Source organism: Thalassophryne amazonica, chromosome 16 (assembly GCF_902500255.1).
Source record: "Thalassophryne amazonica chromosome 16, fThaAma1.1, whole genome shotgun sequence".
Taxonomy (NCBI): domain Eukaryota; kingdom Metazoa; phylum Chordata; class Actinopteri; order Batrachoidiformes; family Batrachoididae; genus Thalassophryne; species Thalassophryne amazonica.
Genome location: NC_047118.1, coordinates 20,271,058 through 20,284,579, shown reverse-complemented (window position 1 = coordinate 20,284,579; position 13,522 = coordinate 20,271,058). Strand labels below are relative to the sequence as shown.

General features: G+C 42.5%; 2 protein-coding genes across 2 annotated transcripts; both read right to left on the bottom strand.

Annotated features, from left to right (window-relative positions):
- Positions 1–4,256: 4,256 nt before the first annotated feature.
- Positions 4,257–7,065, bottom strand: trim35-13 (tripartite motif containing 35-13). Its single transcript, XM_034190938.1, has 6 exons — positions 6,664–7,065; positions 5,846–5,941; positions 5,530–5,760; positions 5,423–5,445; positions 5,229–5,347; positions 4,257–5,130 (listed from the first exon to the last, which is right to left on the bottom strand). Exons 1-6 carry the CDS (start codon positions 7,063–7,065, stop codon positions 4,592–4,594), a joined length of 1,410 nt encoding a protein of 469 aa, XP_034046829.1. The 3' UTR covers positions 4,257–4,591.
- A 2,840-nt stretch (positions 7,066–9,905) lies between these two features.
- vac14 (vac14 homolog (S. cerevisiae)) lies at positions 9,906–13,518 on the bottom strand. Its single transcript, XM_034191116.1, has one exon. It carries the CDS (start codon positions 13,306–13,308, stop codon positions 10,936–10,938), a length of 2,373 nt encoding a protein of 790 aa, XP_034047007.1. The 5' UTR covers positions 13,309–13,518; the 3' UTR covers positions 9,906–10,935.
- Positions 13,519–13,522: the final 4 nt, after the last annotated feature.

Here is a 13,522-nt window from a genome sequence, read left to right as displayed (position 1 = left end):
CTGAGAGATGCATGCTGCTGTGATCTCCTCTCGTGTTTCCAGACAGCAGTCATCTAGAATCACTCCATATGTAAACAATTGCCACCACTCATTCACTCATCTTCAACCACTTATCTGGGACCGGGTCGGGGGGCAACAGCTCCAGCAGGGGACCCCAAGCTTCCCTTTGCTACCAATTTACTTAAAATAGGCCCTCTTTGCCATGTGTAAAGATAAGATTTTTCACATAATTTGGTCATTCATAGGCTGAGGAATACAATTCAGTTGCTTAGAAATCATGTCCTATAAGGTGCCAAAACTCATGTTGTGGAAAGGCTACGAGATTAAAGTTCTGTCCATCCCTGGGTTTTCATGGTCAGGGAAGACATTTCTTCAATTATATTTCAAATCAGACCATTTGGTTATGCCGAAAAATGCAAGATGGCCACCGAGGCCAACCGACCACTGCTGGGAAATGGCCATAGACATGCTACACAACTTAAATAATTATTTTTGCAGTCCAGTGAAAGGTTTTAGTTTATTCAGATGTATTTTTACACTTTTTATTTGCTTTTTTCTAGATTCCATGAATCCTTACTGAGATTCCTTGCAGATTCCATGAATCCGTGATCAGAACGTGGTTTGATTGTGCATGGACATACAATAGACTGCATGACAGGAATGCTGTACAATGGCAGAAAAACCATTCTTGAGACGGGAGTCAGCAGAAGCAGGTGTATCCTTTGTAATTAAAACATTGAAGACGTATCAAAAGTTGCAATGACTGGACTGCAATCACTTCAAACACTGGCAGACAGGTGGGCAAAAATTGATAGAAGCTTATGTTCCGAGGACCCCTATGTTGAATTTCAGTTAGCAGCACCTCGACTATCTGAAGTCAACAGTGTCATTGTTCATGACAGCTGTCTGTTGGGGTCAGTTTTTGAAACAGTCAAAAAGAAGCTCAGTCCAGAAAACCTAATTCCTCAGCAGCCACATCGACCTCAGGGTGGAGCAGTGCGGACCCCGGAGTACCTGCGCCATATAGAATTCTCAGGGGATTGCTGCAGCAGAAACAGTGTATGCAACAGCAGCGCATGCAGCAACATTTACATCACTGGCATGTACTACAACCCTATTGCCTATCTTATGAAGCATGAATGCATCACCATACTTTTCAATCAATTTAGTCTGCAAGGTGTATATGTTTTTGTGATTGGTGGGTCAGTGAGATAATTATCCTCACTCATCTCTTTTTTTTATCTTCCACCAAGTCAGTTAATAGATAGGCCTCATGATTCTCAATAACATTCTGGCAAAAAAGACGGCAAAAATCTATCCATTGCATCTGTGCTCAGTCTCACCTTTTCTTCAGCATCAGGGACTGGAGGGTTTTGATCATAGATGTAAATGAACTTCTGGTAACAAAGCTTGTAATGGTAAAGCTCTATTGCAATAGCATCATATGATGGTCCACCCAGAAGGAAATTTGATATTTGTGTTCTACATATTTGATCCTCAGTTCCATTGCAGTTTTGATTTTGTTGAAAGCATTTTTCTCTGAGCGTCTGCCACGCCCACTGTCAGTATATGCATTCTTGCCAGTTGATGTGTTTGTATTGCATACAAAATAGATCTGTTTCTGCTGCAACAATACCCTGTGATTTCTATATAGTGCAGGTACTCCAGGGTCTGCACTGCTCCACCCTGAGGTTGATGTGACTGCTGAGGAATTAAGTTTTCTGGACTGAGCTTCTTTCCAACTAAGTCTGTTTTGAAAAACTGATCCGACAGACAGCTGTCATGAGTAATGATACCATTATTAACTCTAATTAGCCGACGTGCTGCTAACTGAAATTCAGCATATGTGTCCTGGGAACATAAGCTGCTATCAATTTTTGCCCACCTATCTACCAATGTTTGAAGTGATTGCAGCCCAGTCATTTCAACTTTTGAAACATTGTCATTGTCTTCAGTGTTGGGGAGGTGATGGTCTAGTGGTTAAGCATTGGACTTTAGACCAGAGGATCCTTGGCTCATACCCAACCACACCAGAAAATCACTAAGGGCCGTTGGGCAAGGTCCTTATCCCCTAGTTGCTCCTAGTGTGTAGTGAGCACCTTGCATGGCAGCACCCTGACATCGGTGTGTGCGTATATGTGTGAATGTGAGGCATCATTGTAAAGCCCTTTGAGCTTCTGATGCATATGGACAAGCACTATATACTGTAAATGCAGTCCATTTAATTTTTTGTTGTTGTTGCAAAGAATACACCTTTTGACTTCCGCACTCAAAAATGGTTTTGCTTCCATTGTACAGATAGATAAATACTTTATTAATCCCGAAGGAAATTATGCGGCAGTCTGTCGCTCCCATTCAAACAAGTAAAAACACACGTTAAAACTACATATAAAAAGTATCAACAAATAATACAACACTAAAAAAAAAAAAAAAAATCAAAGTAAAAGGAGTTTAAGGCACTGCACGGGACATTTCCGGCTCACTTCTCCTGCTCCTGGCTGAAGTGGCTGCATTTTACAGCCTGATGGCGCGAGTGACAAAAGAATTCTTAGGTCTCCCAGTGGAGCACCTCACTGAGAGGAATCTGTTGCTCACAGTGCTTCTCTGGTGGGAGAAGACCAAGTTCAGGGGGTGGCTCTGATTGGACAGAATCGGCCTGATCTTGGAGAGCGTCCTCTGTTCCACCACCTTCTCCACAGAGTCCAGACACAGTCCAACCACAGAGCCCGCCTTCTTAATGAGCTGGTTCAGTCTTTTTTTTTTTTTTTTTTTTTTTTTTTTTTAGTGCTGCCCACCACTACCACCACACACAGTACCATAAAAAAAGACACTGAACACAACGCACTTATAAAACATGTACATAAGCTTCAAACAGACCCTAAAAGAAGTCAGCCTTCTAAGAAAGTACATCCTACTCTTGTTCACGGCGCCTATGTTTGCTGCCCAGCTCAGCCTGTTGTCCAGCTGCAGCCCCAGGGTACATATAGGGGGAAACCAGTCATACAGCCTTACTGTCATGCAGGCTATTGTACGAGTATGTACTGTACATGCGCAATCAAACCACGTTCTGATTACAGCTTCATTTCAGTAAGCAAATAAGGAATCTCAGTAAGAAATTATGAAATCTGGAAGCAAGCAAATGAAAGGCGTAAAAATGCATCTGAATAAACTGAAACCTTTCACTGGACTGTAAGTTGTCTATGGTCATTTCCCAGCAGCTGTCCAATAGGCCTTGGTGTTTCTGCAAAACCAAATTGTCTGATTTTAAATATATTGAAGCAATGGCTCCTATGACCATGAAAAACTAGGGATGGACCCAAATATTATTGTCATAGACCTTTCAGAACATGAATAACAGCACCTTATTGGACCGGGGGGTGCATCTTGGATTTACAGGGCAAACTGTGTGATTATGATTTCTAAGCAACTGAATCATATTCCTCAGCCTATGAATGACCACATTAGTAGGTAATAAAAGCTTGTTTTTAGGCATGGCAAAGAGAGCCTAGTTTAAGTAAATTGGTGGCATTTTGGGGGGGTGGTAGCCATCTTGGATTCTGGGCAAAATTTCAGATGGCCCAAAAGTGAATTTTAATTAGCGCTGGTGAAACCTACCAGAATCTGTTGAGAAATCTTGACAGAACAAAACAGCAATTATTACCTGGCCCGGCCTGTCTCCTGAATGAGATGGGTCTGAAGGGGTGGTGCCAAAGATGATGTCATCGAAGTCAACATTTGTCACAATCTAACATTTCTGAGCGTTTATCAGTGGCAGATGAAATCAAGATAATTTCCCCATGTTTTTGACTTAATTTCTCAGGGCACATGACACCAAAAATAACATGCAATACATCAATATTTTCATAATTCTTTATTTATTTAGACCGATCAGTTCAGTTGACATTTCATTTACCAGAAATATGCACTTTAATGAGTGCTGGGACAAACGCTGTAAAAATCTGACTAAAATTAGCAGCTCAAGTGGCTACAAGCGTAGTTCTATAGTAACAATTACAATGACTGAAAAATCTGGCCACATTTTGGCTTACCAATGAAAGTTTATCTGATGATAATTCTATTACTGTAGCCACTAGTAACAATAACCAGAGTCTGATGCATTTTAATATCTAATCTGACTAGTCACATTTTAACTTTGCAATAATAAGACTGGTTTTAAATGACACAAACCTTGTTACTTAATGTGCCTTCAAAGACAGATGTGTGCTCTTTAAAAAACAATTTGTAAAAATGTGGAAATCAATGTTTTTCTATGTAACAAATCCCTGTTGAGTAATATAAATATGTTGCGAAGAGGTTTACAAATTATGACCTCCCACAATACATGTTTTTGCTTTAACTCAAATTAAATATTTTAAAATATGTTTGTCTGTTTTGTGATTGGATTGGCAAGATGTCCAGTGTTTGCTCCACCTCTCACCCACTGTGCTAATATAGGCTTGAGCCGCCCTGGCAAGAACTTTCATGGGATAAGGATTGTTTTAATTATTTTAGTTTGTGGCCATGTGGTAACTTCAGTCCTTTAGAATTGAGCTATAATTACAAACACTGCTTGGCAAAAAAAAAAAGTGAGTTAATAGTCTGTTGACACCAGTATCTTTGCAGGTAGAATCTTCAGTGGATGTTCTTTGCATGCAGTGCAAAAGTATGGAAACGCTGTGGAGGTGATGATATCTGTGAAGGTGTAGAGAGGTTTTCTCTGTCTGGGATCATAAAAAGTCACCTTTCCTCTGTCCATGTCCAGAATCACTCGTATCACATCGGGTTTCGTAGTCATGTTCAGCGGCTGCCACGGTGCTGTACAGGCCTTATGCTCATCGTTGCGGAACCTTATTGTCCAGAAACCCTCTGCTGGTGTCAGAATGTGCTTGCCCTTCCGGTTGATGGTGTTGCTGGCTACTCCCAACACCCAGTAGGTGTTGTCCTTCACCTCCACTTCCCAGCTGTGGCGCCCTGAAGAATAACCCTCGGCAGCCAACATCTCAGCACTGATATCAAAGCGCTCTGGATTGTCTGGCAGCTTGAAGAGTTGAGTACAGTTCTGCACAACTGTGAGGTCATTGGAGAGGATGAAGCAGCTCGCTGCGGTGTTGGGATCCACAACCACAGGATCTTTAGAAAATAGATGAGGGGGAAGACACAAGTAGCTCAAGTGGAAAGAAAGAGCCAGCTGCTAAGATGTGACTAATATTAGCAGTGAAGGAACTTACTATATTTAACTATCCTCTTCATCTTTTCCCACACGTTGTATCTCAGCGAGCCCACGTGCTTTGCCACATCAATCAAGGCACCAGAAAATATCTCTGGATCTAGGGAACTGTGCCAGGTTCTGAAAAGACCATTTTGGAATCAGTTGTCTAAAAGTGCTTGTGTAACATTTGCGAGATGTGGGAGTGGCACGTACCTCTTTATTGTTTCCTTATATTTCTAAAAATCAAATATGAGAGCAGTTTATCAAATGAGAACCACCTGGATGTTGCGTAATTCTCGGCTGAGATTTGGACCGTTTACCTTCAGAAATGGAATGTCTTGCGACGTCATCTCCTGCTCTGTTAATCGGATGGCGTTGGAGAGAGATGCCATTTCATTGTTCAGCTCCTCAATGCTCTCATTGATCATCTGACTCTTCTCTTCCTCTTCGGCTTTTAAATCAGAAAGTCTGGCAGCCTCCTGTTCTTTCAGGAACTTTTGAAGCGCTTCAAATTCCTCTTTGATTTGGGTTTCTGTATGTTCAGCTTGGATCTAGGAAGAAACGTGGCAGATGGGTTGTCATTGTCTGAGACGTTTAACAAGAAAGTTCAAACTGACATTTTGCTCCTGATGTTACCTTGACGTGCTCCGCCATTTTCTCACAGACCGTTATTGCCTTCTTGCACAGCTCCAACTTCTGTTTCAGAGGCTGCAGTGCACCCTTGAGTTCCATCTATAAAGTGACCAACAGGTCATCAACAACTAAAAATGCGTCAGTCAGGTAGAATGCCAAGCTGCAGGCACACTGCGCTGGCTCCCAACTGCTACATAATCCTCTAAATGTAAAGCTGTACAGTGTAGAAAGCACTAAAGGCACAAATCTGTGGGAAAAACATCATCAGGCCCAGCGATCTAACCAACTGTTTGGAGTCCTGGGGGGGGGCACTGCAACTGCTGTCAGGTTCATTTTACATTTACAGACAGAGGGAGAATTGTGTCGCACATTGGAGAAACATCACAGGAGTCGAGTTTCAACTGTTTTGGCATCCTGTGTGCCAGAAAACCAGAAATATATATCTATAATTAGAATGTTCTGAACTCTCCAAACATCCTCAAACACAGTCTTGCTTCACAGTATGTTAGGTTTGCACAAGAACAAAGCTGGTATATATTTTTTTATTTTGATTAACTCTGATTGCCAAATTCTGGGAATTTTGTCATATTTTCACTTCTCGGTATCTTCCCTATGTTAAATATGAACATCCTCCTACACTGTTGCCTTCAAGTATCCACAGTAATGATAATTACAGTCTACAAAGGCCTCTAATTTGACATCCAAACTTTTTCCAGCTGTAAGTATAAATATTTAATTCATGAATACATAAATGAATTTCAAATGTTTGAATATGATATACTCGATTTCTGGCTTTTTTTTTTTTTTTTTACGTGCCCTACCTTGCAGTTATGTACACCCTCTCCAATAGGACAGAGCCTGTGGCCTGTGTGAGCAGAGGATTTCTCGCATACCACACAAATGGGCTCCAAGTCTTCCGAACAGAACAGTTTGAGCTTTTCCCCGTGCTCTTTACAAGCATCTGGGTCATTGTGCCTCCTGTCCTCCCGGAAGGACTCGCAGGACCTCTGCAGCGTGCCGCTGACTATTATTTGCTCCATGAATGACTGGCACCAGCACAGCGGGCAGTAATGTGAATCCCTGCCGCCTTGTTTCTTCCAGCTGTCTGTGAGGCACACTTTGCAGAATGTGTGTCTACAAGTGAGCACCACCGGCTGACTAAGAATACATCCACAAATTGGACAGGAAAGGTCATCATCGCGATGAGAGCGCCATGTGGCCATTCTCTCCACGGCTGTGATGAGTGGTCAGGATCAGATGCCCCTCCCTGGGCATCTGCGAGGCCGGCTCGTCTTATCCTCACAAATAAGTGTTAATACCTCAAGTCCTAAAGGCATATCCCATATACTGCCATGCATGCACATTTCACATTCTCAAATCAACGCTACACCTCAGGGTGAAACGAGGGGAGTTTCAAGCTACTGTATCCACACACCACAGCCAATGGCCTTCAATAACAGAACTGACATCAGCAAAGGGAATGCTTGTATTCAGGACCATTTTTGATTGCAGTTGCGCTCCAAGTGGCTCTTACTGTGACACAAGTTGAAACAACGTGACACTGTTTAGAGATTCAGTAAAATGTCCAGATATAAATAGAAGAAGCCCAACAGACTGACGTTAACAAATAAGAGAATATCCTCCAGCTAACTTTGGAAACATTGTCATGTTCGTGTTTGTGTTCATGGGACAAAAGCTTTAACGTGGCTTTATTTACAATGTTATTGATTTAAGCTCCCTTCTTGTGAAAGTGACTGTTTTAAAGTGCATCTGAGCAGTGATAAAGAGACAGGAAGTGCAAATGGCCTCTGAGGGCCCACATGTTGCTGAGTGGTCGGAACAATTAGCTTCACACCCAAGAAGTTGACTGTCACCCGCACCCTAGCTTTGCAAGTAGTCAATGAACGCAAGTGTGAATATCAGCAGTGCTTCTTTGCACCCTATGTTGATTTTTGCATAACAGTTGATCAGACCACTGTTTGCCGGCTAAACTAAACTGCAAAATGAGATGAAATGGAGCCTGATAAGCACGAAATATGGGTAAAATGTAATGAAATAGAGCAGACTGACCCAGACTGACTCTAAATATGATTAAATTAAGTACTTTTATCTCCATTTTGCAAAAATAAATAAATAAATGTAACAAAATGGAGCACACTGATGCAGACTGACTCCAAATATGATTAAGTACTTTGATTTTTTTTTTTTTGTGAGACATGGAGAAAAATGGGTACAGATCATCATGAAATGGGTGTAAAATGGAGCAAAAATGGTCAAGAAACGTGCAACCACTGGAGAAGCTCTCTGTTTGATGTCCACTCAAAGTTTTGAGCATGCACAAAACTTTGACATCAGCTGACAAGGAACACATTTAAATAATAAGAAAAGGATTTGTATAGGAAATAAAACAGGAACAAATATGAAAATTTGGTATCTTACACATACATTTCCTCAATCTGTCATACTGTGACTGAGACTTAAGAGCCAAGCTTTCAATGACTTCCTGGATTCAGTCATCAGAAGTGACAGTGGTGAAGGTGTAAAAACTTTGAAATATTCACTTAAGGTGGCAGTAACATTCATCTCTCTGGATCTTCAGATTTTGAGATGAGGGACAGCTGGGGAGAACTTACAGAGTCGTGAGTTTGCTGAACAGTGGTGTTTGCTATTTTTGTTAGAGAATGAAGGTGCATGTATTATGTGTATGGTTAAGAGACCTGTGTGTTAGCCAGTGACCTACGCCAATGACTGGACATGTTTGGTACAAGGTGTCTATGAAGGATCGTCGGGTACCGCTAGAAGGGCTCTGCAGCAAATGAATGGTTATTTAAGGAGACTCAGGTGAGCCATCATTTTTCAGGGAATGTCATCAGTGATGTTTTGCATCCAGCATGAAGTTGCCTTTGAAAAAGACCAACATGATGCCCATGTATCTGGCTGTGGCAGAAAGATTCTCCTGTCAGGAGATGGGTATGTGCCGAATGGGTTTGCTTGGATGGGGCCTAATCAGGACCTAGGGCAGTCCAGCCTAACTTGTAGCCATTGTCCAAATATTTATGGCCAACATCTATACACACATTTAACAAGTTATAATTATTTACCAAGAGATTATACCACAAATTGTCATAATATATATATATATATACTCGCACACAGCTTTTCACCTTATTTTCCAACTATGATCACAATAAGCCTCCTTATGTACATAAGGAGTATAAATGGGGTTAAATTCAATTTCAGTCAGATATAAGAGATGCGCTACAGTATACTTTTAAAACTATGAGCTTAATTTTAATTTATACATCACTGGAGTTGGACAAGTGTTTTTATTAACATGAATTTTCAACAATATGGCAAATCTTTTTAAAGGCGTGTTGTGACTATACAGCTTGTGAATTAATGTAGTCATTTTGCATTTAACTAAAAAGTAACCAAATGAATTTTGTTACTTCAGTTCCACCAGAGGTGGGAGTGAAGTATTGCTTTAGAGGCTCTGTACATGTGTGTTTCCACACTTGACAATATCTGCAATGGAGTGTAACTGATGAACTGATCGACAGATCTTCATGACCAGGTCACTAGCCCAATCGATATTTTGATAAAATATATACATATATATTTGAAAAATGTTTATACAGTGTATATAATTTTATAGAAAAACATATTTTAATATTTTGTCTATTTTCACAAATTATGTGATTAAAAATGGTTTTGTTAATTGTTATATTCCACTAGTTGAGTGAATGGGGTGAAGTCTGCTATCTCTGATTGCCTTGTTTAAACTTGAAATGGAGGACATTTAAGGAATTCCAAGAAAAATAAACCGTCTGAATTAATATCAATAAACTCATGGCTTGTTTATATAACTCATGAATTATCCTCAATCAAGAACCAAAGTCATCAACGAGTGACAATTTCAGAGTAAAGTGGAGACTGGTTTGACAAGCATGTATGCCATGCAGTCTAACAAGAAAATTAGTGTGTACTGATCACGTGCCTTGTTCTCAGGCACTTTACACCAGTGTTTCTGACCATTTGGTTATATAAAGAAAAAGTGATTATAATCACATGGTCCACTTTATTGATTTTTACACAGGAAAGACAACAGTGCACATATTTTAAGAATGCAAATGCAAACAAACGTACAAAGGAGTAAGGCGATGAGAAATGTTTCTGATCACTTCTGTGAAGAATAAAAAGCATGAGGTACAACAACTTCCAGTGCAGAATTTAAGACTTCAGTCATCTGTAGGTTTCAAAAGCTGAAAATCCGAGAACTCAACACATTTTATGTGCGTGTGAGATGTTTTCATGGTCAGAGTGAGCTGCGCATGCTCCATTCATACCTCTGCAAAACACTGCAGCTGACGGGGAAATCAAATAGCTATGGAGAGTGCTATATTTAACACGGGAATGCCCTTCCAAACCCTGCAAACATTTAAAGGGGTCATATTCTACATCTTTTCAGAAAGCTAATATAGTTGACTCTGCAGACTAAAAACAGATTTTAAAGTTTGTTGTCAAACACATCTCACAGACAGGCGATGCACCCAAGTCTGTAAGGTGCGTTTTAGTGCAAATAAAGAATTTGATGCTTGTCATCTTGAAAAACCATGGAGGCGTGTCACAGGAAGCAAAAGTCCAGATACGGTATTCCGTGTGTTACAGAGGTCTAAATGAACCACTGCAGGTCACAGGATGGCGGGACTTTAAAGGTTTAACATGAAACGTTTCCAAAATCATTTTCTTTCAAAATATGACCTCTTTAATTCGGTTACTGATGAAGCACGATTGGAACATAGCCTTCAGCTGTTATCACCACAAGTGTTTGATGTATGAACTGTTACATGTCTTTCTCTTCAGTGTTGGTTTTTCCTCTCTCATATTCTCCTAATAGTCAACAATAATATTTACAAACATGCTGCACCTGATGATTAATACTTTTTGCTTTCAGTAGCATTTTTTTTTCCAGTGAAACTTTCCTTTTTTTCCCATCTTTAATCGTTTTCTTTCATGTTTTTGTATTCCCCGCCCCCAGAGAACCAGGAAGCCATGTGGCATGATTAAAATAAATAAATAAACGAATAAATAAATCACATCAGCTTCCTGTCAGAGTGGTCAGAGGCACGTCCAGAGCGCTTCTGTCGGGCCTCCAGGTGTTTGTCCTGGACGCAGTCAAAGTGCTGAAGCAGCTCGTTGTAATTGATGTGAGGCTGGGGTGCACTCTGGCAGACTGCTTGCCGTTTTGAGTCCACGTGTTTGGATTTATCCACAGTCCTCATGAGCTCTGGGTTGGGGACACACTGCAGGCGGTGGGACAGCAGCTGGAATGCCTGGCTCTGTGGCAGCAGCATCAACAAACCGTACAACGCCTTGATCAGGTAGGGGTTGTTTTCCACATCGAGGAGCTGGAGACGCAGGTAGGTGAAAATTGGGCTTTCAATGAGCTGCACCAGCTTGTCCACCTCAATCAGGAAGTCCACTGTCACCTCCAGATCTCCAAACTTCTGGATGAGGTCGTAGGCGTGTTTGTAGTTCTGCGTGAGGAAGCAGAGCGACACAGTGGCCACGGGGTTGTGGCACCAGGAGCGATACAGGCAGCAAAACAAGTCACAGTTCTCCAGAGTGTGCAGATCCTTCAGCTGGTTTCGTAACTGGAAGAGTTCAGCAGAGGTGAGCAGGATAGTGTTGAGCGTCTGAACCATGGTGGAGGCAAATTTTAGGTCCTCCTCCTTCAGCAAGATGTCCGCCATGGAGTGGAAGATGTTCTCCGCATGAAGCAACAAACATAACTGCCTGATAATAAAAGCGCCTCTGCGCTCTAGAAGCTTCCTCTCCAGACTGAAGCGTTTCAGGAGGTTGATCATGAACTTGTAAAAATAGGAGTTCATACTGGGAGTAGAGGGTGATGTGTCAACCACTTTGCTGCCTCCACCTTGCTGTTTTACCGGGTTGGCGCCCTCTGGGACCTTCAGGATCAGCTTGCTGTCAGTGCTGTCACAGGAACTGCTTAAGTCAGTTTGTCCGGCAGGAGATGATGCTATCTCAGCCAGCACTTCCAGATCTTTCAGGATGACCTCATCAGACTCGTCTGACAAAGTCTTCAGCAACATGGGGAAAAGGCTGTCGGTGTGGCGGAACATCTTGCGTGGCGTCTTGATATAGAGGTGGTAGAGCCATTTAAGCACAGCTATGCGAGTCATCATGCCAGTGGACGAGTCGTGAAGGTGGCGGTCCAACACCTGAACGATACTGTCCAAGTCCAATGTTACCTGAGGCCTGTCACCACTGGCCGGAGTAAAGAAGCTGATGTTACTGAATCCAGCAGATTCTTGTGAAGCGTTCAGCATATCGTTGCAGTCCCTTTCCATCTTGGGCAGGTTGTCCCCCTTGGTTGGTGATCCTGTGCCCCCACCTTTCTCCTCCTCATCATCCTCATCATCTTCTGGAGTCACCAGCTTCATCAGACTGTAATTACAGGCACTGGCTGCTTCTTTTGTGTTTTTCTTTCTGTCATCGTAGGAGAGGCAAGGCAGCACAGCAGTGAGGATGCCAGAGGAGTAAGGAAGCACCACTCTGCCTGCAAGCTGGATGAATTCCCTCATCCAGGTCATAGCTGTCAGCTGAATCTGGTCGTTCGTGAGCTTACTCTCATCCGCCGCCTGGCAGTGGATGACGAGGATGTTGGCCATCTCGGCAAATTTCACACTGGACGGTGTCTTCTTGATCTCCTTCAGGAACTCTCCCAGCACCACGTCACATGTCCTACGGATCTCTTTACTGTTGTCTCCCAAGATCTGAAAAAGCCCATCCAGGAACTCTGGGAGGTAATCCAACAAGTTGATATCCGGTACTGACTCCAGAACAAGAATCCAGGAAATGATGAACTGCCGGGCATACTGATTATTGGAGTAAATTCTCTCTCTCAGCAGTGGGACAAAAGCCACGAGGTCGAACTTACTGCTTTCTGTCACTATGTCTTTCAGCAGTCGATCCAAGAGTTCCGACCCGCTTTTAACGTTGGGGTCCGGATCAGCCGCAAGCTTGCTGAGCCCGTCGAAGAGGAGGTTGAAGTGGGGCAACACAGCCCCCCTAGCCACTTTGACGATGTTATAGAGGGCCTCGCAGGCATAGTACCGCAGACGGCTGTCTGAGTCATTGAAACACGTGAGCACAGGTTCGATCAGCTCCTTCAGATACAAACCCGAGTCCTTACCCAGGGCGATGGAGCAGGCGGCCAGTCCAATCAGACCTCCTTTGCGGCTGTGGGGGTGCTGGGAAAGTGCAAACTCCGAGGCCAGGATCTGGATAATGTGTCGAATCTGAGTGGAATTGTTCTGAGCCACAAATTCTCGTACCAGCTTCTCTATTTCCAGAGCTGCCACTTTCCTCTTCTCGTACAGTTTGTCATTTAGAGCCCTCACAATGTTGGGCGTTAGAGGCGAGAGGTCCCGCTCCGTGTTCATCTTCTCAGCTCGGTTTCGTCCACAACTCAAATAATCGTTGATATATTTATCGTGTTAAAAAAAAAAAAAAAATAGATAAATATATATATTCGCAGCTGAGAAAACCGGGAAGCCTCCGCGCCGCAAGAAAACACAACTCAGCTGACAGGAAACGGAACTACGTCACGCGCGTGTGTCACATTTATTTTTGTTCGGCTCGGTGGCTGCGGAGCTA

What these genes read in the sequence shown, in the direction of transcription:
- trim35-13 (XM_034190938.1), bottom strand. Translation starts at nt 7,065, where the DNA reads ATGGCCACATGGCGCTCTCATCGCGATGATGACCTTTCCTGTCCAATT. An exon ending in AAGACATTCCATTTCTGAAG is followed by an intron (nt 5,446 to 5,529) that starts GTAAACGGTCCA and finishes TTTGATTTTTAG; the next exon opens with AAATATAAGGAAACAATAAA. An exon ending in TATAAGGAAACAATAAAGAG is followed by an intron (nt 5,348 to 5,422) that starts GTACGTGCCACT and finishes TGGTCTTTTCAG; the next exon opens with AACCTGGCACAGTTCCCTAG.
- vac14 (XM_034191116.1), bottom strand. Translation starts at nt 13,308, where the DNA reads ATGAACACGGAGCGGGACCTCTCGCCTCTAACGCCCAACATTGTGAGG.